At 41.6% G+C, this 23,196-nt stretch overlaps 2 protein-coding genes across 2 annotated transcripts in view; both read right to left on the bottom strand.

The window, feature by feature from the left end:
* The window catches only part of MAA3 (P-loop containing nucleoside triphosphate hydrolases superfamily protein), a 464,706-nt gene that overhangs the window by 54,430 nt on the left and 387,080 nt on the right, over positions 1 to 23,196 (bottom strand). The gene's annotated exons all lie outside the window — the stretch shown is intronic.
* Positions 285 to 22,488, bottom strand: LOC149180244 (uncharacterized). The gene is made up of 3 exons (XM_089417955.1): positions 22,331 to 22,488; positions 760 to 955; positions 285 to 637 (listed from the first exon to the last, which is right to left on the bottom strand). Exons 1-3 carry the CDS (start codon positions 22,486 to 22,488, stop codon positions 434 to 436), a joined length of 558 nt encoding a protein of 185 aa, XP_089274081.1. The 3' UTR covers positions 285 to 433.

Consider the following 23,196-nt stretch of genomic DNA (forward strand, 5'->3'; position numbering starts at 1 on the left):
TATTTTTATATTTTTTTGCATTTATACTCAAAACAAACATCCCAAATACCAAATTAATTGTAGAAGACATGAAAACATGCATATTTTTGCATAAATCAAGATAGATATGGCATCCATGATTCCATTGTAGTTACTAGTATGTACAACAATCATCTATATTCTAGCTATTACAAACATACATCAAATTTTTAAGCATATTATAAAACATAAAACATTTAAGCATATTATAAAACATAAAACATAGAGCATATTATGATTTATCTAGCAAGTGAGCAACTGTCAACATTTGTCATGTCCAAAATTCAAATAATAATGTTTACAAAATATGTCACTTGGTCACCGCCAAGCCAAAAAGGTTCAAAATTCAAATTCACAAGTCTACAAGTCTAATGAGTAATCTATGACAAAAAGAAGTAGATTGTGAATATATCTACTAATCTCTCCTCCTTCCACCACGAATAGAACGTGATGGCGGGCCTCCACGTGGTGGCAATGAAGAAGATGGTCCCTGTGTAAGTCGTGGCACTGGAACTGATGAAGAAGAACCCCCTGCCGTTGGTGTTGAACCATGGAACCTAGAAACCAAGGGACCAGATGGGGGTGGGGGTTGTGGCATATCAACACCCGTGTCATCATCCTAGAATCGCTCAAAAAATTCATGCAAAAAAAAAAACACTAGTTAACAAAAAAATTAAAAACATGAATTAGAGAAATGCTTTATAAGGGAAAATTGGAAAATTCATACCACAATGGACATACCTGGATAAGAGAATCCTCTAATTGCTCTAGTCGCAACACTCCATCCTCCAAATTGGGCTCCTCTGGATTCTTGTCCCAAGTCAACAAGTCTTTATTAGACTTTGCATCTTCACAGTAATGGGACAACAATCGCAAGTTGTAATGAACATAAACCAAGCTCTCTGCCCGGTCTAAATTCAACCTGTTCCTTTTAACACTGTGGATGAAAGAATAAGAGCTCCAACACCTCTCTGCAGAAGAAGTGTTTACCACCTGTGATAGCACCCGCAATGCCAAACTCTGTAGAAGTGGAGTAGGCCCTCCATGCATGTTCCACCACTCAAGAGCAGAAAAATGCTCTCGATCTTGAATTGCATGCATGCTCCCAAATGGACCAGTGTTGCTCGTATAGTTGCTCACCTGTCTCCGTACCAATGCAGCCTCCTCATTATCAGGGATTATTCTACTCAATGCAGGCATATATTTTTCGTGAACCTCTTTATCTTGGTGTGGTTTTTTCCTGCTTCCCCCCCCAGGTGCTGGTTTTGAAAGCCATGATGGATGATAGTATTTAGGTGTCAAAACATATGCTAATGCATGCAATGGAACATTTAGCATATCCCATCGGTTTTCCACCTCTTCACGAATATAATTGTACAAGGTGGTATCTCTAGGCTCAACAATGTCTTTAATCTGCCCCAACATGCTATCCATTTGCTCATACACCTCCCCAATTACTGGTCGATCTGAATCTGCAAACTTGATCATGTAATAAATTGGTTTGGTGAATTGCAAAACATATTTAACCTATGACCAAAAGTAACTGTCAAGAACAGTGTCCTTGACTTCATTAGCACCATCTGTGTCAGTGTTAATTTCATCCCATGTTTCAGCACACACCAGATTAGTTAAAGCTTGTCTCACCCTCACTAGCCGCCTAAAGGTGAGGTAATAACTAGCAAATCTTGTCTTTGCAATTTTAAGCAATTGCAACTTGGAGTAAGTGCCATAGAAGTAGTTTACCCTTGTATGCCCTGTGATGAATTTAATGAGCTGCTTCCCTTTCCTGTAAACCTCAGCAATCCACCCACAATCTTTGTGTTTCACAATATCATGCATCAAAAGGTTCAATGTGTGAACCAGGCACCCAGACCAAAAGATGTGTGGATGAGTACGCTCAATAATTTTTCCTGCTAACTTACAATTTGCTGCATTATCTGTGATCACTTGAACCACATTATTCAGACCAACATCTTTGATTGATTTCAATAGGAGATCTGCAATGTTTTGTGCAGTTGCACTGATGGAGGAGGAGTCATGAGATGCAATAAATACTGCACCACTAGAAGAAACACCAAGAACATTTATCAAATGTTGGTTTTTAATATTTGTCCACCCATCTGATACAATGGATACCCCAGAATCCACCCACTCATGTGTAAAACGTGTCAAAGCTCTTTGAACCTTAGCTTTTTCTCTTTCTAATAACACTGTTCTAGCTTTCTCATAGTTGGGGGCCTTGTATCCTTTTGGGGCTTCATTGATGGCCTTTACCATTTCATGCCAATAGGGAGAGCGAAGCACATTGAATGGTACACCGCAAGCACAAAGAAAACGGACTATCTTTCCATCCACATCATCCCTCCCAGCAACATTAAGGAAATCCCCTATTGTTTTTCTACCTCCAGAGGTTGCAAAAGTACCATGAGGAGATGGGCAACTACCAAATTTAGAGGTTGCACTTGATTCAGAATGAGTTTTTTGTTTCTTGTTTTTTCGTTGTGCAGCCATCTCTATTTGGATGTATTTTTGTCTTTGTTCACTTGAAATGTTTGGGCAAATGGTTACCCCCACAGAACCCTTTTTTTCATCACTCTCCAGCACCCCACAAAGATGCCTCCTCAGACGGGTATATGAACCCGTATATGGTTTTCCTCCATGACAACCATGAGGGCACAAAAATTTGTAAGATCCACCACCCTTTCCCCCTTCAAGTTTGGTCACATAGTTCCACAAGGGATTTGATGTACCTTTCCCATCTTGTGCTTCAGTGTCCCCTTCAAGTTCATCCCCTTCCTCTTCAAACCCTTCCTCCTCATCATACATTGGGTCACTACTATTAGGACCAAGTTCATCCCCTTCCTCTTCCCCTCTATTCCTCACCCTTGCCATCATTAAAACCAAGAGTGGAATGATACATAGAAGCCAAAAGAACACCATCTTGGAATATGGATATAGGTGGTGGACAACCTGTAAATAAAGGAGCAAGTAGAAACAATGGGAAAGAGTAGGAGAGGGAGGAGAAAAATACAATTTTTTTTTCAAAAAAACAAGGGAGTTTGGGGTTTGAACTTACCTCTTTAGCTCTTGTAGATGAAGTCCTCCAAGCTCTTGCTCCAAGCTCCTCCTCCTTCTCCTAGCTCCTCCTTCTTCACTCCTCCAAGCTCTCCTCTCTTCTCCTCTCTTCTCCTCTCCTTTCCTCTCTTCTCTTCTCCTCTCCTCTCTTCTCTTCTCCAACTCTCATAAACTCAAAGTGAGAAAATGAGAAGAGAATGGGGGCTTTATTCTTTTCTAAACTCACCCTAAAGTGACCCTAACCCACCCCTAACCCACCCCCTCATGCTTAGTTAAGTTAAATTTTAAATGAAATTAAAAAAAATATATGTTTATTTTGCTGCCCCGCGGGTTGCGTGCGGGTTGCGCCCGGGTGGCGTGCGCTTCCGGGCAGGTTGCGTGGCGCCACCTCTTGCCCGAATCGCCTTCCGAAGCGCGATTCCGGGGGCAACGCAACCTTATTGGCAGGAATCGTTTTTAAAACATGGAAGCGCGCCACCTCAAATTCGGAATCGCGATTCCTTTGGAGATTCCGGAACGCTTCCGCACGGGTCGCGGTTCCGGGTTAGGATCCGGGGGGGGGGGGGGCGATTCCTGCAACCCTGCTTCTGGCCCAATGTTAACCCCTCCTGGGTCTGCGCTGCCTCCTCCTAGTGTCCCTCTGCCTCTCTGCTGCTTATCCTGGGTCCTAGAGAAGATATTCCAACCTAACTATCCCTGCCCCTCATTGCAATAGCCCACTATCGAAAATTTCCCGGCAGCTCCTCTGCTTTGTTTCAGAAAATCGAACTTCTGAACTATCTATGTGTTTTCCAAATGTGACCCTCAAGCCTCCTTAAATAATCTTTTCATTGACATTCAACGGCCCAGATTAGAATCTAATCAATGGATAAGATCATTTTTCTTGATCCTCGTCTTCTTCTAGAAGTTACACCCACAGTTTATATTAATACCCTTTAATTATTTTATTTTCCTAAGTTTAGACTTACGGTCCCTTTAAAAATAATTAATTATTTTAATAAAACTGGTTCTGGGTGGAATTTCCCAAAACGCTTTATGGGTTCTTTGGAATACATGTGCCTAAGCCTCCTTGCAAAAAATGAGACTTAGGGCACATCCGATGCTACCCGAAATCAATATGCAAGGCTTCTTATGAACTCTATCCTAATGATTGGAAAGTTTTCTTTATGTTTCAAAATGATGATAATCCTGCAAAAAAGGACATTTCCATCATTGAGGATGATTCCCATAGCCCTAGTGTGGAAGGAATTGAGAAGGATTCTTCTTCCAGCCATGTCACTGAGAAGGAGTTTTTCTTCATGTTTGAGTGTTCCCCCCCTTGTTGTGTTGCTAGCCCAAAAGTGGATATTTGTGATGAGATTTATTTACCTAGTTTTGAGGAAGAGTTAGTTACCCCTCCTAATGTTGAAGGAAATGTAACTAGGTTCGGTGTTCATAAATGTACTTTTGATATTTGTATTTATTCAAGAAAAGAATATTATTTTTATATTATTTGTCAATGACTTTCTTGCTCATTGAAGTAGGTCAAGCACATGGTTAAGTGCTTCTAGGAAGTCAAAAGGTCAATATATTTATAAGTCCCTTAGAGGGCATGTTACACTATGCATAAGGTATAAGAAATACGTCCAAGACAAGTGCAAGTCCTCTCCATGCAGCAATGTCCTCCACAAGAAAGCAATCTGAAGCAAGCATAACAAGTCAGCTTGCAAACTGTCCTTAAGTTGGCCTTCTAGTCGGTCAAAAAGGAGGGACAATCCTCTATATATAGAGGTTGTCCACTCCACTATAACGCACTCATATACCTTTGAAATCAGCGAAGTGAAGTAGCCGAAAAATACAAGGGAAATCCTAGTCTAAAAGGTCTCCAAGACAAGCGAAGGAAGAAGGAAGAAGGCCGAAGTGAAGAAGACAGATTCTAGGGCTAGAAACAGTCACACATGCAAAGAAGAGGAGGGTAAGTCTGCGGCATTACAACAGCTAGAGAACAATGCATGAAATAATATTGTTTGGGTGAGAAATCAAGTCTACAAGGACTCCCAAGCCTAGCGAAGAAGCCTATCTCTCTAGCGAAGGAAAGGGACCCTAATTCTCTAGGGTTCCTATCTCACGTGGGAAAAACTAGGGCAGCATAATAGTATTACAGCCATATTTCAAGAAGGATCTCATTTGGTCAAGGATAGAAGAGGAACATCTCACCTAGAAGGCTCACTCAAGGAAGGTCTATCTCTAGACAAGAAACAAAGAAGGAGGACGAAGTGTTGGGGAGCAAAGTGTCGGAAGGAGGAAGTCTATGTGCTGGGGAACAAAGTGCAGAAAAGAGGAGAGGACTTGACTTGTGCTTGGAGGACATCCTAATCAAGGGTCTAGGGTTTGGCAGTGATCAATAAGAAGCTTCAATAAGAGAAACTTACTAAAGGGTTTTCCTCTCTAAGAGAGAGAGGTTTTGGCCCTGGCAGAGAGCCAACATTTGTGTTCTTGTCTTTATGTTTTTGGTAGCAGTTTGATGAAGCACACACACTAATAATAAGAAGAAGATCAAGCTAAGATAATTGTAAAAGTGCTTCACAAATTGTTATCAAGTAACGAAGAATCACACTACACCTAATTGCCTTAGATTCTTCAACATGGTATCAGAGCTAAGGTGACACATCAAGGAAAGGGCAACTCAAGAACACTCATCAAATTAAGGCATCTACAAGGTTGAAGCATCAAGCCAAATCCACACAAGGAAAAGAAGGCCTACCATCTATCATTCATCAAGGAAGACTACAAAGCAAGGAAAAGAACCTTACATAAAGACACCTACAAAGAAGAGCAGATCAAGAAGTGACATACACCACAAGCCAAGCCAACAATCAAGTCCACTTGAAGAAGGCATTGAAGAAGGCATCTTGAAGACCATCAAGATCCTAGAAAGGCAAGCCATCAAGTCTTCAAGGTGAAAGCAAATCCACTACATCTAAAAATCTATCAAGTAAGTATATGTCCCCTTCTGAATATACATCAATGTCCTTTTGCAAGGAAAGCAAAAACTTGGTAGGTATCAATAACTTTCTTGCATGGAAGAAGAGGACCGATTTACTTCTCAAGGAGAGGAGAATGAACTCCTAGAGCACATCAAAGGGAATGTTACTATTCTTGCTAAGGAACAAACTCAAGCCTTAACCAAGTATAATAAGGATGAGACAAGAGATCAAAGGATTCTAATAGAATCCATCAAAGACTCTCTCATTCCTTATGCCTCCAAATTTCGAACATCAAAAGAAATTTATGATAAGCTAGTAGAGCTATTCTCGGTATCCACAGTTGGAGAAGTGATATCGCTAAGAAATGAATTGTACAAAATGAAGATATCAAAGGAAGGAATAGCTCCCTACTTCATGAAGATCTTTGAGATGAGGGATCAACTTCAAGAGCTTGGGGAAGTCATGTTTGACAGAGAAATGACAACTGTAGTACTCAATTCTCTACCTAAGGATTGGGGCAACTTCACATCAAGCATATATGCCAAGAAGGAAGCAACCACACTTAGTGAAATGCGATCTCTATGCAAGACAAAGGAAACCAGGCTTAAAAAGGAAGATGTGGGATCAAAGGAGCAATCATTTGCTACCATGGCCAAGAGAAAGGGATTTGGTCCACGAAGAACAAACAACAAAGATACATCCAAAATCCAATGCTATGGATGTCAAGAATATGGACACTACAAAAGGAATTGTCCTAAGCTTAAGAAGGACAAGAACAACCAAAGAAAGAGGGAAGAAGCTCACATGACTCAAGAGGTGAAAGAAGAAAAGAAGCAAAAGAAGGAAGATCCTCTGGATCTCTACTATGACTAAGTCAAACTCTTTACTTCAAGTCTTCTTTCAAGGTTTTGAGTAGGATAAGAGCATGTAGGAATAAAATGAAATTGCATGACTAGAAACATCTTCTAGAATCTAGAAGCATGAAGTACATAGAGTTATAGATACTCATGAAGAAATAGCATTTATAATGTGAATAAAATGCATAGTTAGAAATATATTCTAGAATATAGGAGCACGATAGATATACCTCAAGGTATTCACGTAGAAAAAGCATACCTAGCATAGGACAGCATACCTAGTATAGGACCCCATCCACGATGAAAGAAAATTGATCATGATTAAGAATCTTAGAAGACCTCCATCATCAAAAGAAAAGAAACATTTGCAAGGCCAGGGTCTTTAAGATCCTATGATGGAATCTTCAAAAGAATCTATTCATGAAACAAAGCAGATGTCTCATTGGGAATCCCATTCATGAGATTCAAGAAAAGGATGATACACAGGCAAGCTAAGATGAAGCAAGAAGGGCCACACCAAGGACAACCAAATAAAGCTAAGATGATCAAAGGAGAATCATGATGAGGTATGTATGCATCAAAGTTTAGTCATGTTATCATTTGTATATTATTGAGCCATGGGAATAGTTCTATAACATGATCAAGTACGAAAGAATCTCTTTCACCAAAGACATGCTCGAAGGCATGTACCACAATGCAATAAAGGTCAACAAAAGGATATGCTCACATAAGGAGTATAAGATTGTTGACTAAGAAGCAAGAAGAAATGTTGACTAGTCCAGGAAGAAAGCAATGAAGAAGTGCTCTCAAGGAGCATGAGGTGGTTGACCAATTTATCCAAAGACAAGCAAATGAAGAAAGAGATCAAGCATGTGAAGAACACCATGATCACCGAGAACCACTATCTGACAAAAATACTTTGAAGATATCTCCGGAAAGAAGGTAGAATAAATCTGACAAAGGAAGGAAGGACCCTTGACACCTATGAAGGCCTTACAGATATGAAAGATGCAGATCACTGATTCTACTCTACAAAGATGTCGTGATGAAGAAGCCATCCAGCAAGAGAAAAAGCAATGTTGAAACAATATCAGGATGAAGTCATGATGGGCTACTAGGTTGAAGCATGTAAACAAGAAAACATCCATAAGGAGAGTATTTTGAAGCATGGATAGATGACAAAGGAGTAGCCAAATGACAAGAAAACCTAATCTATGACAAGAAAGCCACTTTCCATGAAGGAAGCAATCACGGAAAGTGATCGATGGATGTTGCCCTACCTAGAAGAAGTTCGAACAAAGACTTCATGACATCTAAGAAAGGAAGGAGATCAAGCAACTGAAGGACCCACGAGGAAGAAGTTGTTGATGAATGAAAGAGTCCCTAGTTAAGAGGGAGCTCTGACAAGTCCCTGATCAAGAGGGAGTTTTGGATCACCCATGATTACAAAGGAGTGACAATTGTGTTTTTCCATTTCATGGGTCACGCACTAGACCAGCACTAACAGCCGTAAGTCTAGATGAAGGCCATGAATGGAAATGTAGACACAAGATATGTTGATTTCTAGTAGCATCAGATGTGCTCTAGCCATGAAAATTGGTGAAGAGGCTAAGACACATAAGATCTCCAAGACTTAGAAATGGTTTGGGGAAATTCCACCTGGTTGGAGAGATATTAAAATAATTAATAATTTTAATGGGGTTCCTAAGTCTAAACTTAGGAAATTTAAAATATTAATGGATATTAATATAAAACTGGTTGAGAATGTTCTAAATGACATGGATCAGGCCAAATCTAATCTTAGAGGGACTTAATCTCATTCATTGAAGACTCAACAGGAAAATTATAAGAGGAGGCTTGAGGGTCAGTTGGAGATACACCAAGATTGATCAGTCAGTTCGATTTTCTGAAGCGAGGCTTGATGAGAAAATTCGAACAAGTGATCTGTTGCAGCAAGGGGCAATGAGTACATAGTAGAGAGGCAGGGATAGTGCCAGAGGGCCAATGCAGAGACCGAAGAGCTCGATGCAGAGGTAGCTGGGGACTACCCAGAGGCAGAGAGGCCTACGTGGGTGACGCAAAGGGGCCAAGAGCTGACGCAGAGAGCCAGGAGGCTGACGCAGAGGCTTCAGTTACTACACTGAGGCTAGCAGGGCTGACGCAGAGCCAAGAGGAAGCGCCGGAAGGATTTTCTGGGGCAGACTAGAGCTGAGAGGCTGAATATCTGTCTCCGAGAAGAGGTATTACTGTCGTGTAACAATCTTTGTTGGGTGAGCCACTTCTGCCACCCGAGTTGTAATCAAGAATCTTCATAGTAATAAAACCCTTAGAACTGCTACACCCCACATTGTGTTTTTCCGAGGATGATTGTCCAAAAATAATGGTGTGCCTTGTGTGTTTGTCTCAGTTATTTCAGTTGTTGATCTGTATATGAGTTAAGGTTGCATTTGTGTTTATTTCAATATTTATAGTTATATAAATAGCTTGTTAATGGAATAAACAAGTAAGAGAAATTAAACCAGAAAATGCAGTAGGGATTTCTAATGTGTCAGACTTAGAAATTTCAACATGGTATCAGAGCGTTGCAGATCACAGGAGAACTGAAGACACTAGCAAAAATCCGAAAATTTGTAGCAGAAACAGTTGTCCCAGACAGAATTGTTCCTAAGTAGAAGGTAGCAGAGAAGAAGTGACGCAGAGGGCTTGCGTCATCATTTTGAGCCAAGGAGAGGGCCAGCGCAAAGGCAGAGAGGCAGAAGAGGCTCACGAACAGCCACATCATCCTACTTAGCCAGGTAGGATTGACGCAGTTGACCAAAGGAGCGATTCAGCCTTTGTCGGGATTGCGTAGAGCTGGAAGGCTCAGTTTCTTCAGTTGTCGGGGCCTAGCGAGCTATGGGCAGATTGTGGTTGGGAAGCTGGTGGGGTGTTGTTTCTGTCGAAGCAGAACATTACTTAACGGGACAGAACCAAGGTAGAGGGAGTCGCTACCTTGACGGATTTCTGGCCAAGAAATCCAGATCCGAGTTGCATTTACAAGAAGGATTGGAGAGGAGCGGTTCGACATTTGGCTGAGGATTTCCAGGAGGGAAATTAGGACTCGGAGGGAGATTTCCAAGAGGGGAGTCGAGACTCAAAGGGAGTTCGAAAAGGAGCAAGAATGGTTGTGAACGGATTGAGGGATCAGGACAGGTTGGATGGGGCCTCCAACTTTGTCATCTGGAAGGCCAGGATCCTAGCAGTCTTGGATCGACATCGCACGAAGGACTTTACCTTGAGAACCATGGCTATCCCGGTTGACCCAGCTGAGAATGACAAGTATGAGGATGCAATGGCGAGGGCGAAGTGCATGATCCTTGACGGGGTCAAAGATCATGTCATACCACATATCGTTGAAAAGAACATAGCCAAGGAGATGTGGGATACTTTGAAGACATTATATTAAGGTGTTGGAAAACACTGAGAGGGGGGGTGAATCAGTATTTTTTTAGCAATTAGTACTTTTAAATATTTTCAGAACATTAGTTAATCTTCAATTATTATTAATGTTTATGCAGTAATAACAGTAAATAAAAGTACATAGTAGGCACAAAAATTTTAGGTGGAAAACCCCCTCTGGGTCAAAAACCACCAAACGCTTTTCTAATAAATTCTTTAATCTTCAACCCCAACTGAAATGAAAGCAACAACTTCCTAGAATTCTAGAAAAGCATTCTTCTCCAGCTCCCACTGGAAGGACGTTCCAATGCCCTGATTTCTTCAGTAATCAACTGAATGGATGCCCCAACACCCTAGACCAACCTACCACCTTGAAGTGTTCACAGGCTCCAACCTATAGGCGACTTCATGCACTTGCCTAGCACCTCCCTACCACCCTATAATGACATAAGACAAGAGTGTGGATTCCCATACTAGGGACAATGATCCACGATACAATCTGATTTACAATGATTTTGACCGAACACCCAATCACACTATGACCTGCAACCCAACCATGACATCATCCCAACAGAGACTCCTATACCTCCCAACAATGCTTTTTTGACTCTATGCAAGTTGATTTTTTTACAATAATGACTCTTCCAATGATGACACTTTTACAAATGACTCTTTTACAACTTTACAATGATGACTCTTGGCCTTGACACTTCTTCACAATATACGGATGGTTGTCATGGCTTTAAAGGATGTCTCGCTGCAATGCTTCCTTTGATTTGATACTTTACCTCTTGAATGCTCACATGATGTTGTCATTGAATCTTCTTCTACCTGCATGCAAATTTGCCCAACGAAACCCACTCTCAAAAGGAAAAACAAAATACCCTTCAACTTACCTCTTCCTGCAAAACACATGTATGTGCATAATAATGAATAAATACAAATTAAAATTACAATGCATACCTGAAATGTTCTTGTCACTTTTGTTGTTGACTTGTTGCAGCAGTAGACAAAGACTCCCACTCTTGATATAGGCCTGGACTTTATGCAAGACTATATCCAAAACTGACCTAAGGATATATACAATAGAAACTGATGATAGACCCTAGACTTGTGATGAACCAAGTCCTAAGTACAACAACAGAGACCATTCTATCAACTATGACAAGACAAGTAAAATGAACTTACAACATCATATAGATTTAGCAGACGTGGTGTAGTATCAAATGTGTAGTATCAAGAATAAGACATCCGAAATGTGGTATCAAAACTAACTGTGACATATAGAGACAGAGAGATATAATCGAGACCCTGTATATCATAGTTGCAGGAATCGCCCCCCCCCCCGGATCCTAAGCCGGAATCGCGTCCCGTACGGAAGCGTTCCGGAACCTCCAGGCGAAGCGCGATTCCGGTTTTCATGAAGCGCGATTCCGGTTTTTTAAAACGATTCCTGGAAATTGGGTTGCGTTGCCCCGGATCCGCGCTTCGGAGGGCGCTTCGGGCATCCGGAAGCGCCACGCTTCGGGCCCGGAAGCGCACGCTTCCCAAGCGCTTCGGAGCGCTTCCGGAAATTTCCGCGCGGGCAGCCAATGAAACTTAAATTTTTTTTAATTTCTTTTAAAAGTTAACTTAACTTGCAATGAGGGGGTGGGTTAGGGTGAGTTTAGGGTGAGTTTAGGTGAGGAATGAAAAGCATAAAGCTCCCATTCATTCCTCATTTTCTCACTTTGAGTTTATGAGAGTTGGAGAAGAGAAGAGAGGAGAGGAGAAGAGAAGAGAGGAAAGGAGAGGAGAAGAGAGGAGAGCTTGGAGGAGTGAAGAAGGAGGAGCTAGGAGAAGGAGGAGGAGCTTGGAGCAAGAGCTTGGAGGACTTCATCTACAAGAGCTAAAGAGGTAAGTTCAAACCCCAAACTCCCTTGTTTTTTTGAAAAAAAAATTGTATTTTTCTCCTCCCTCTCCTACTCTTTCCCATTGTTTCTACTTGCTCCTTTATTTACAGGTTGTCCACCACCTATATCCATATTCCAAGATGGTGTTCTTTTGGCTTCTATGTATCATTCCACTCTTGGTTTTAATGATGGCAAGGGTGAGGAATAGAGGGGAAGAGGAAGGGGATAAACTTGGTCCTAATAGTAGTGACCCAATGTATGATGAGGAGGAAGTGTTTGAAGAGGAAGGGGATGAACTTGAAGGGGACACTGAAGCACAAGATGGGAAAGGTACATCAACACCCTTGTGGAACTATGTGACCAAACTTGATGGGGGAAAGGGTGGTGGATCTTACAAATTTGTGTGCCCTCATGGTTGTCATGGAGGAAAACCATATACGGGTTCATATACCCGTCTGAGGAGGCATCTTTGTGGGGTGCTGGACAGTGATGAAAAAAAGGGTTCTGTGGGGGTACAAATTTGCCCAAACATTTCAACTGAAGAAAGAAGAAAATACATCCAAATAGAGATGGCTGCACAAAAAAAAAACAAGAAACAAAAAACTCATTCTGAATCAAGTGCAACCTCTAAATTTGGTAGTTGCCCATCTCCTCATGGTACTTCTGCAACCTCTGGAGGTAGAAGAACAATAGGGGATTTCCTTAATGTTGCTGGGAGGGATGATGTGGATGGAAAGATAGTCCGTTTTCTTTGTGCTTGCGGTGTACCATTCAATGTGCTTCGCTCTCCCTATTGGCATGACATGGTAAAGGCCATCAATGAAGCCCCAAAAGGATACAAGGCCCCCAACTATGAGAAAGCTAGAACAGTGTTATTAGAAAGAGAAAAAGCTAAGGTTCAAAGAGCTTTGACACGTTTTACACATGAGTGGGTGGATTCTGGGGTATCCATTGTATCAGATGGGTGGACAAATATTAGAAACCAACATTTGATAAATGTTCTTGGTGTTTCTTCTAGTGGTGTAGTATTTATTGCATGTCATGACTCCTCCTCCATCAGTGCAACTGCACAAAACATTGCAGATCTCCTATTGAAATCAATCAAAGATGTTGGTCCGAATAATGTGGTTCAAGTGATCACAGATAATGCAGCAAATTGTAAGGCAGCAGGAAAAATTATTGAGCGTACTCATCCACACATCTTTTGGTCTGGGTGCCTGGTTCACACATTGAACCTTTTGATGCATGATATTGTGAAACACAAAGATTGTGGGTGGATTGCTGAGGTTTGCAGGAAAGGGAAGCAGCTCATTAAATTCATCACAGGGCATACAAGGGTAAACTACTTCTATGGCACTTACTCCAAGTTGCAATTGCTTAAAATTGCAAAGACAAGATTTGCTAGTTATTACCTCACCTTTAGGCGGCTAGTGAGGGTGAGACAAGCTTTAACTAATCTGGTGTGTGCTGAAACATGGGATGAAATTAACACTGACACAGATGGTGCTAATGCAGTCAAGGACACTGTTCTTGACAGTTACTTTTGGTCACAGGTTAAATATGTTTTGCAATTCACCAAACCAATTTATTACATGATCAAGTTTGCGGATTCAGATCGACCAGTAATTGGGGAGGTGTATGAGCAAATGGATAGCATGTTGGGGCAGATTAAAGACATTGTTGAGCCTAGAGATACCACCTTGTACAATTATATTCGTGTAGAGGTGCAAAACCGATGGGAAATGCTAAATATTCCATTGCATGCATTAGCATATGTTTTGACACCTAAATACTATCATCCATCATGGCTTTCAACACCAGCACCTGGGGGGGAAGCAGGAAAAAACCACACCAAGATAGAGAGGTTCACGAAAAATATATGGCTGCATTGAGTAAATTAATCCCTGATGAGGAGGAGGTTGCATTGGTACGGAGACAGGTGAGCAACTATACGCTCAACACTGGTCCATTTGGGAGCATGCATGCAATTCAAGATCGAGAGACTTTTTCTGCTCTTGAGTGGTGGAACATGCATGGAGGGGGTACTCCACTTCTACAGAGTTTGGCATTGCGGGTGCTATCACAGGTGGTAAACACTTCTTCTGCAGAGAGGTGTTGGAGCTCTTATTCTTTCATCCACAGTGTTAAAAGGAACAGGTTGAATTTAGACCGGGCAGAGAGCTTGGTTTATGTTCATTACAACTTGCGATTGTTGTCCCATTACTGTGAAGATGCAAAGTCTAATAAAGACTTGTTGATTTGGGACAAGAATCCAGAGGAGCCCAATTTGGAGGATGGAGTGTTGCGACTAGAGCAATTAGAGGATGCTCTTATCCAGGTATGTCCATTGTGGTATGAATTTTCCAATTTTCCCTTATAAAGCATTTCTCTAATTCATGTTTTTAATTTTTTTGTTAAGTAGTGTTTTTTTTTTTTGCATGAATTTTTTGAGCGATTCTAGGATGATGATGACCGTGTTGATATGCCACCACCCCCACCCCCATCTGGTCCCTTGGTTCCTAGGTTCCATGGTTCAACACCAACAGCAGGGGGTTCTTCTTCATCAGTTCCAGTGCCACGACTTACACAGGGACCATCTTCTTCATTGCCACCACGTGGAGGCCCGCCATCACGTTCTATTCGTGGTGGAAGGAGGAGAGATTAGTAGATATATTCACAATCTACTACTTTTTCTCATAGATTACTCATTAGACTTGTAGACTTGTGAATTTGAATTTTGAACCTTTTTGGCTTGGCGGTGACCAAGTGACATATTTTGTAAACATTATTATTTGAATTTTGGACATGACAAATGTTGACAGTTGCTCACTTGCTAGATAAATCATAATATGCTCTATGTTTTATGTTTTATAATATGCTTAAATGTTTTATGTTTTATAATATGCTTAAAAATTTGATGTATGTTTTTAATAGCTAGAATATAGATGATTGTTGTACATACTAGTAACTACAATGGAATCATGGATGCCATATCTATCTTGATTTATGCAAAAATATGCATGTTTTCATGTCTTCTACAATTAATTTGGTATTTGGGATGTTTGTTTTGAGTATAAATGCAAAAAAATTAAAAAATATATATATATATATAGCAGACGCTTCCGCGGACGCTTCGCTTCCTAGATTTTTGGAAAATGACGCTTCCGCGCTCCCGCTTCCGCTTCCGCTTCGCTCCCGCTTCGTGCAACATTGCTGTATATACTTTGTCCTGCAAAAACATATGTCAGAGATGATACTCAAAATTCAAATTTAAACACTAATCATACATACCTTATTGTAGGAGACTTACCCTTGACTGTTGATGAGTGGTCCTTATTGCAATGATCCTTGAATGCATGTTTTTTCTTGCCTTCTAGGAGCTCGATATTGAATCTGTTGTATCTATGTCATTTCGGATCTCCAGGATCTGAAATTTCGTCTTGTGGTAGCCCTCTAATTCCTCTTTGCAACCCCACAGTTATGATCAAGATTGGATTCTTCAAGAAAGAGTTATGCCCAATCTCCCATGATGACCTGATTATAGCCTAGATCAGTAGAGCGAACTTGTACGAAGTGCCACTTGTCACTGTTGCGACATTTGGCCCTGAAAATGCTACTCAACAAACTGCAGTCTATCCTCTTTCTATGACTATTTACGAAATTTGAATCCAATGGTCAGGGATAAAGTTATGACAATTTTCCCAAGGTTACCTGTTTGACATGGAATTCACAAGCTTGCAAAAACCCTAACTTCCTTAGATCATATCTCTGAAAATATAGTGAACCAAGATCTGAAATTCGGTCATGAGGTTCATCAAGATTTCGGCTCAAATGGGTTTTAATATCAGCTTTTGAAGCTTCGCAGAAAAAAGTTGTAGCGAAAATGCCACGATGACCTGTTCAAAGCCACAAAATCCCTACTAGAGGAGGATATGAGGGTCATTATTTATATGAATGTCTTGAGTTGAGAGGGTCCTCAATAAGTGAATGTTGGAGGGATTTTAGGAGCAAAAAAAAATATTATTACTTATTGACTATTCAATGACCAAAACCAATTATGAGTGTCATGCTACAACCCCATAGGGTTTTAGCCCACTAACTGGGGTTACTAACTTCAAACGCAAATAACTCTCAAACCGTGAAGAACTGGGAGGCGTACCATATATCAACGGAAACATCTCGATGAGTAGAATCCATCGAGAAGATCTTTGACGCAAAATAATATGAGTTGTCAAGTCAAAATGCCCTTGCAAGATCGGGGTAGCCCCTGGTGCTACTTGGGTTGACATCAATGACAACCACTGATCAACACAAGGCTCTTCCGTGCAGCGGAAGATGCTATTGGAAAATCAGATGTGGTCGTATCAGATGCAGAAGGGGGAGTAGATAGATCCGTTCCTCCTCAGATTGCAGGAAATTCGTGACCAACTTACTTCCGTGGGGTCTATACCAGATCTTGAGTTTATGGTGAGAACCGCCCTGAATGCAGTCTCCGAGGAGTGGAAGACATTTGTCCAAAGTATTTTGGGTAGGGATACTCTTCCAGGATGGGAGGAGATGTGGGCAACTCTTCGCCAAGAAGAGATCAGACGGTTGACCAAGGCAGGGAGTAGTGGCAAGGGAGGTCGAATCAAGAAAGAGGAGTAGGAGGATGCGGCTATAGCATCTGTGGGACAGCAGGGGAAGAGGAAGAAGAAGGATATCTCCAAGGTGAAGTGCTTATATTGTGGGGAGCTGGGACATTATGCATCCCAGTGTCCCAAAAAGAAAAAAAAGGGAGAGGCTTCCGACTCCAAGGCAGCTCCAACTAAGGCAAAGAAAGAAGTCGAGACTGATGACAACCGTGCCATGAGTGCCCATGCACCTCTAGAGAAGAGGTTGGGAGACATCGAGTTGTAGCCAGAGGACTACATACTAGGGGCAAGATCCTTGAGGTGCCCAAACTCTTGGATCATATCCGGCTACGGGAGCCCTTAACGATAGTAACAGGATGACAGAGGTCGGGTGGAGCAAAGTGTAGTGGAGCAACAAGGCAATGCTTGGTTGTAGAAATCTGAGGCAACGCAGTGGAGGTTGCAGCAGTGTGAGAGGCAAAGAGGTGTATGTAGCAGCACAGTGGCAGCATAGGGAGCACAGGATAGCAACAAACGTAGCGTCAGTTTCATGAGGCTTCCAGACTGACCGGGATGTCCGTATTTGGGTAGATCAGTTACTTACTTCTCGATAACTAAGTTGCAATGCAACAGTTAGCAGTGGCAATGCTAGGGGCAGCATGGGAAGCATATTGAGAGGGAGTTGCAGTGCAGATGTAGCAGTGGCAGTAGCAGTGTCATGGGCAGCAGTACAAGAAGCAGCAATGCAGATGGTGTGAGGCATCAGGCCAAGCATCAGCACAGGTACTGGTGCGAAAGGATCAGTGTGATGTTTCAGTAGTGGAGCATTACTAGAGCACATTCCTCGCTAAGAGGGAGCGTTGATTTGTGGTAGCATCGAATCTGCTCTAGCCATGAAAATTAGTGGAAAGGCTAAGGCACTTAAGATCTCCAAGATACAAAAATGGTTTGGGGAAATTCCACTTGGTTGGAGAAAAATTAAAATGATAAATATTTTTAATGGGTTTCCTAAGTCTAAGCTTAGGAAAATTAAAATATTAATGGGTATTAATACAAAACTAGGTGAGAATGTTCTAAATGACATGGATCAAGCCAAATCTAATCTTAGCCGTCGATTAGAGACTTAATCTTGGCTGTCGAAGACTCAAAAAAAAAATGTAAGAGGACGCTTGAGGGTCAATTGGAGATACACCAAGATTGATCAATTAGTTTGATTTTCTGCAGCGGGGCTTGCTAAGAAAATTCAAACAAGTGATTTGTTGCAGTGAGGGGCAGTGAGTACATAGCAGAGAGGCAGGGATAGTGCGAGAGGGTCAGCACAAAGACCGAAGACGCTGACGTGAAGGCAGCTAGAGCTACGTAGTGGCAGCAAAAGCTACGCAGAGGCAACTGAGGACTGCGTAGAGGCTGATGCAGAGGCTTCAGGAACTACGCTGAGGCTAGCAAGGTTGATGCAGAGCCAAGAGGAAGCATCGGAAGGATTTTCGTGGGGCAGACTAGAGCTGAGAGGCTGAATATCTATCTCCGAGAAGAGGTATTACTGCCGTGTAATAATCTTTGTTGGGTGAACCATTTCTGGCACCTGAGTTGTACTCAAGAATCTTCACAATAATAAAACCATTAAAACTGTTGCATCGGTTTTCTCGCATTGGGTTTTTCTGGGGACGATTGTCCAAAAATAACGGTGTCCCTTGTGTGTTTGTCTCAATTATTTCAGTTGTTGATCTATGTATGAGTTAAGGCTGCATTTGTGTTTATTTCAGTATTTATAGTTATATAAATAACTTGTTAATGGAATAAACAAGTAGGAGAAATTAAACCAGAAAATACAGTAGGGATTTCTAATGTGTCAGACTTAGAAATTTCAACAAGCTAGACACAACATTCTTGTCTTCACTTGGAAAGAAAGAATGGGAGGATTGGGTAATCATCTAGCATCCAACACTCTTTGAGGATGTCTAGGGCATCCAAGACAAGAGTAAGCAAGAGGACCGATATTCTTTGAGCGTTGAGAACCGAAGACAAGAATAGTCCTAGAAGGTCATACTTAGTGAACACCCGAGTGCGTATGTACCTTATGAGACAATGATGAAGGTGTCTATAAATCATTGGTCTCGCCAGCATTGTAGCTCATGATCTCATGAAGAGATGGAGTTGTTAGTCAAGGCCTTGCACTATGACAATGCTAATTGATATGATGCTATAACAGATGGATTGCAAATCCGATTTCTCTTATGTGAATTCTTCAATATTGATAATAGCCAAACACCTTGTAATGTTGTATGAATACCTCCCTAGTTAAGAGGGAGTGTTGAAGGAAATGTAACTAGGTTCGATCTTCATAAATGTACTTTTGATATTTGTATTTATTCAAGAAAATAAATATTATTTTTATATTATTTGTCAATGAGTATCAAGCACATGGTTAAGGGCTTCTAGGAAGTCAAAAGGTCAATATATTTATAAGACCCTTAGAGGGCATGTTACACTATGTACAAGGTCAAAGAAATACCTCCAAGACAAGTGCAAGTCCTCTCCATGCAGCAACGTCCTCCACAAGAAGGCCATCCCAAGCAAGCATAACAAGTCAGCCTGCAAATTGTCCTCAAGTCAGCCTTCTAGTCGGCCAAAAAGGAGGGACAGTCCTCTATATAGAGGTTGTCCACTCCACTATAACGCACTCATATACCTCTGAAATCAGCGAAGTGAAGTAGCCGAAAAAGACAAGGGAAAGCCTAGTCTAAAGGGTCTCCAAGACAAGCAAAGGAAGAAGGAAGAAGGCCGAAGTGAAGAAGATTGTTTCTAGGGCTAGAAACAGTCACACGTGCAAAGAAGAGGAGGGTAAGTCTGCGGCATTACAACAAGCTAGAGAACAATCCATGAAATATTATTGTTTGGGTGAGAAATCAAGTCTACAAGGACTCCCAAGCCTAGCAAAGGAGCCTATCTCTCTAGCGAAGGAAAAGGACCCTAATTCTCTAGGGTTCCTACCTCACGTGGGAAAAACTAGGGCAGCAAAACAGTATTACAGCCATACTTCAAGAAGGATCTCGTTTGGTCAAGGATAGAAGAGGAACATCTCACCTAGAAGGCTCACTCAAGGAAGGTCTATCTCTAGACAAGAAACAAAGAAGGAGGACGAAGTGCTGGGGAGCAAAGTGTCGGAAGGAGGAAGTCTATGTGTTGGGGAACAAAGTGCAGAAAAGAGGAGAGGACTTGACTTGTGCTTGGAGGACATCCTAGTCAAGGGTCTAGGGTTTGGCAGTGATCAATAAGAAGCTTCAATAAGAGAAACTTACTAAAGGGTTTTCCTCTCTAAGAGAGAGAGGTTTTGGCCCTGGCAGAGAGCCAACATTTGTGTTCTTGTATTTATGTTTTTTGGTAGCAATTTGATGAAACACACACACTAATAATAAGAAGAAGATCAAGCTAAGATAATTGTAAAAGTGCTTCACAAATTGTTATCAAGTAACGAAGAATCACACTACACCTAATTGCCCTAGATTCTTCAACACCTAAAAGTGAGGAATTGTGGTTTTTCCCTAGGTATAATGATGTTGTCGTGTCTTGCTTTCCCAATAATCAAGGTACTATCATTATAGATGTCTCTGAGCCATTTACTTCCTCATGCCCTGAGAATGATATGATCCTTGAGGTAGCTCTTCATTGAAGGTTCATGAGCTTGATTATCGACATCTCCATCTCAGGGTTGCGGGGGAGCGCCCCCCACCCCCCCCCTCGGTCAAATTTTCTCCCACTAAAATTGGGAGCAGGAGCAAATTCGATCCTACAAATTGGTGTCTTTCCCTTCCTCCAAAGTTCCTTTCTATGATGTATGGGTCTCTTATTTTCCCACCTCCTGCCCTTGCGATCTTACATATCATTCTTCTTACCTTTGCTTTTCGATTTATTACATGAGTAATCATAAGGGAAAAGGTTTTCATATTGATCTATTGATATGTTGGTTGCATTGGTTGTATGACTACACTTAGCATTCGCATAATGTAGTCGTGTAGGATGCATTACATTTTGACTTTGCACTAGAATATAATATCATATCAATGGGTGCATTTAGATTAGACTTGCATTTTAGAAAATATTTATTTTCTGTTTGATTTTTATTGGCTAACAAAAGCATGGGCGATCAAAGTATGCCATCTGGCATCAAGACATGTTGCCCCGTTTGCTTGTCTGTGATGTGCAGGTAATAGGTCTATGGTACTAAGAGATTGATGGTGTTCTCATGAATGTTACCATGGTGTTCTCATGAATGTTACCGACAACCAGTGGGCAACCCGATAGGAAAAAAATTCCTAGATTTTTTCTCAATCGACAGCCAGCAGTGACTTGATAACTTCAATGTGCTGTTATTCTCTGCCACCTAAGCCAGCCATTATGTACCCCCACTCATCTGTAATGATCATGTGTTTGAAGGTGGACCATCCAATCCCAAAGGTATGAATTTTCATTATGTAATTGAGTGTTTATGCTTATTTTTCTTGGGCACACTTGGGCATGGATTAGTGGGGGGCCTTAGTAGAAAGAAGGGCCTTGACTGTACTTTTGTTCCCTTACCTCAACTGCGGGGTTAATCTTGTATCCTAGTATCTCTTTTATCTGCTACTAGCTTTAGGAGTGGCACTACATGGGAACCCATGATTGGTTGTGTGGTCCCGCTTCCCAATACCATATATCTCACTCCCCTCCGCTCATTACAAGCCCTTTACACATTCTCCCCATTTGGGCCCGCATTTGTTCACTGGGTCCATAAGATGTTAGCCTCCCCCTCCCCTTGTCCACACCTTGGGTCGGGCCCAAAACAATGCCCCGAAGTTTGATGCAGCTAAAAGGAAATATAAAAGCGTAATATGGCCACATACAACAAGAAATGTACCACAAAATGCAAAAGATAGTCGGGCAATAAAATTTAGCAAGTGGTCAAAAGCCAAACATGAGCTCTACCCCTTATCATTATGGTCATCACCCTTGTTGGACACCTAATCCTTAATGGGTTAGTGTGGAAGCCGAATAGACAAAAGGAAGTCCAAGAGACCTTGGGATGTGAAACCCAATGGTCAAACCATGTATTGTAAATGTATATCTCTTGTTAATAAAAATGTATTCTCATGTTTTATCTTTCAGATTATGTTGCTGCCCATGGGTGTTTAACATGGTATCAAAACCATGATGTGTGGCCTTCTCCCACCATTAGTTGGGTGGTCTTCTTCAAATTGGGTGCTCTGCCATTGTGCACTATTTTAGTTGTCTCCTCTGCCTTTTGCATTGTCCTTCCTGCAGAAATGTTACATTTACCTCACAGTAAATCTTGTCAACTATATTGTAGTCACGATTTTCTACCCATATTCTGCATTTCTGCAGCCTGACACATCGCCTTCTGCCATTTTCTTGCAGTCTGTCCACTACCCCCTGTGGAATCTATCTACTGCGCTCTCTGGGCTCTGTGCCATAACCGTTGTTTGCCATTGTCTGCCATTTTCCATATATTCTCTGGTCCGACCGGCAGGATACGAACCAGACATTCAATATTGTTCAAGCTAAACTCAAACTTCTGTGAAATGCGATTCAAATGCTCTCCTGCTAACGTTGAAGCCATCTCCATTGAAGCCATCTGCGTGATAGTTTTGCGTGAAGCAATCTTGCCTTCTACTGCTAAAGGGATTCGAACCGTCCATCCTTATTTCCGGCCATTTCCAGCCAAAACTGACTGTGAATTGGTGGAAGAACTCGGCCTTGTGTGAAATGCTCTAAAGTTGAGCTCAGGAATGCCTGTTTTGGTCTAAGATGCATCAGGCGCCATGAAAGTACCAATGTGGCTCCGTCTCACTTGAAGGACCTTAGTCCCCAGTGCCGCAGCCGTCGAAGTCTTTTGAACGTTGGAGGAAAGAGTACATTGCTTATTTGATCGTCGGGATTTTCCTGCTTGTATTTACAAAAGTACCAGGTGCATCAGAAGCTATCGTTGTGAGGAGCTCATCAACATTAGAGCCAGGCTTGCAGCGTTTCATGGACAAGTGCGAATAGCAAGGCAACATTGCTGCCTATAAACGTTGCTGGCAACGTTACTGCCTATAAAGTCCACTCCATACGCTGGTCAAGGAATACACAACGTTGAAGAATTGGCTTATATACAAAACGTCGAATAGAGCCAATCATTAGATGTTGATGCATGTGTTATTTGGTATGCTCTTTGTTGCTCTATGCAGAGTCCTCTTATTATAAATTCCTATCTTAAGCCTCAATTACCATGTGTGGACTGTGGTGAAAGTCGTGGAATTTTGTTGAGTAGTTTAAACCTATGTTGAATAGTGCGTTGAAG

The sequence above is a fragment of the Pinus tabuliformis genome, chromosome 3_2 (assembly GCF_031772625.1).
Source record: "Pinus tabuliformis cultivar Carrire ecotype Pingquan chromosome 3_2, CPIR1, whole genome shotgun sequence".
Classification (NCBI taxonomy): Eukaryota; Viridiplantae; Streptophyta; class Pinopsida; order Pinales; family Pinaceae; genus Pinus; species Pinus tabuliformis.